The 1,392-nt window shown below is 56.2% G+C and overlaps 1 protein-coding gene across 1 annotated transcript in view; it reads left to right on the top strand.

The window, feature by feature from the left end:
• Nucleotides 1-551, top strand: part of CYLD (cylindromatosis (turban tumor syndrome)) — a 25,295-nt gene extending 24,744 nt beyond the window's left edge. Inside the window, 1 exon segment of the mRNA XM_015572642.1 lies at nt 6-551. Coding sequence (XP_015428128.1) covers nt 6-143 — 138 coding nt within the window. The 3' untranslated portion in view covers nt 144-551.
• The last annotated feature ends 841 nt before the right edge of the window (nt 552-1,392 follow it).

Genomic DNA, 1,392 nt, shown 5'->3' on the forward strand with positions numbered 1-1,392 from the left:
CCGAGGTCCGGGAGTACCTGAAGATGTCGCCGGAGGACCTGCACTCCCTGGACACGCGGCGCATCCAGGGCTGTGCACGCAGGCTGCTGTGCGACGCCTACATGTGCATGTACCAGAGCCCCACCATGAGCCTGTACAAGTAGCGGCCGGTGCAGAGCCGCCCCGACGGTCTGCGTGTGCCCGGGGCTCCGCTGCGTCCCTGGCGGCAGGGGGGTCGCCGTGGGAGGACCCGTCAGAGAAGAGCTGCTGTGTTACTGGAGTCTCTAATGAGGAGCGTGTGCACTCTGGCGTTTAAGATCTAAATGAAGTTATTAAAGCGGAAGCTTTAAGTCCAGGGCGGTGATCACGTGATCTCTTTGGAAGCACATGGTCCTACTTGTGCCCGTTTCAGACCTCTCCTCGGCCCCCGAGAATGTAAATAAACGTGTCTTCTCTGCGGACCAAGGATATGAAATCGCTGTCCTTTGTAGCTAACGGTTGCCGTGAGGAAGAAATGTTTGGTGTTGTTAAGAGACGGCTTTCCATCGGCTATTAAAGTTGTGTTGAGTTGACGCGTGCGTTTTCTTTCGGGCTGATCGATTGGCCCGTCGCCTCGGCGTCCCCATCAGCGTCCCGTCAGCGTCCCGTCGGCGTCCCGTGCTGCTGAAGGGGTCGGAACAGTGCCACCTCCCCAGGTGGGGCGGTCCCGTTTGTTCTGGGGGTGACATAACGAGTGGTTCTGCCACAAAGCGTCCATTTTTGAGTGACGTTCATGGGGGACTAGCATGTACAGCCGTCGGCGCTCCTCAGCGTGATGACTGGCTGCCGGCAGCGCTCGTCCTGAGGCTGTTTCATGGCGTGGGGCACGGGTTATTCAAAGCCTGGAGTGACAGGTGTCACCCTGCACAGATCCGTGGCCATAGGAGATGAACTTGGCCTAAGGCGTGGCTCAGTGACACGCCCTGGAGAGATGCCTGAGGTACCCAACCTCTGCCACGTGAGTCAGACTGCCCAGCGCTCGGGTCTGATCACCGGGCAGCCTGCCCCTCACCACGTTCAGCTGATCTCAGTTGAAGTGACGACAGTTTTATTTACACGGTAGCAGCAGCTTTATCCTCCCGATTAAAGGAGCAGAAAATGGTGTTTTCGTAGCCAATATGCATGGTGTGTGTCTAGACAACAGTGGGTGTTGTGGACTAGCCCGTGGCTCGTGGGTGTCTGTGCTGTGGCGTGTGCCGTGGCATGTGTGTGCTCAAATATTTGCTGAGTCAGAGAAGGAACTTCCAGCCTTTAAGGAAAGTATTTTTATTGATTTCATAGTGGAGGGTGGGAGAGAGAGAGAGAAAAAAAGAGAAAGAGAGAGACATCAATGGTGAGAGAGAAGCACCTGGGCAAGTGCCCTGACCTGGAATT

This window comes from Myotis davidii, unplaced genomic scaffold (assembly GCF_000327345.1).
Source record: "Myotis davidii unplaced genomic scaffold, ASM32734v1 scaffold328, whole genome shotgun sequence".
NCBI classification, from domain to species: Eukaryota; Metazoa; Chordata; class Mammalia; order Chiroptera; family Vespertilionidae; genus Myotis; species Myotis davidii.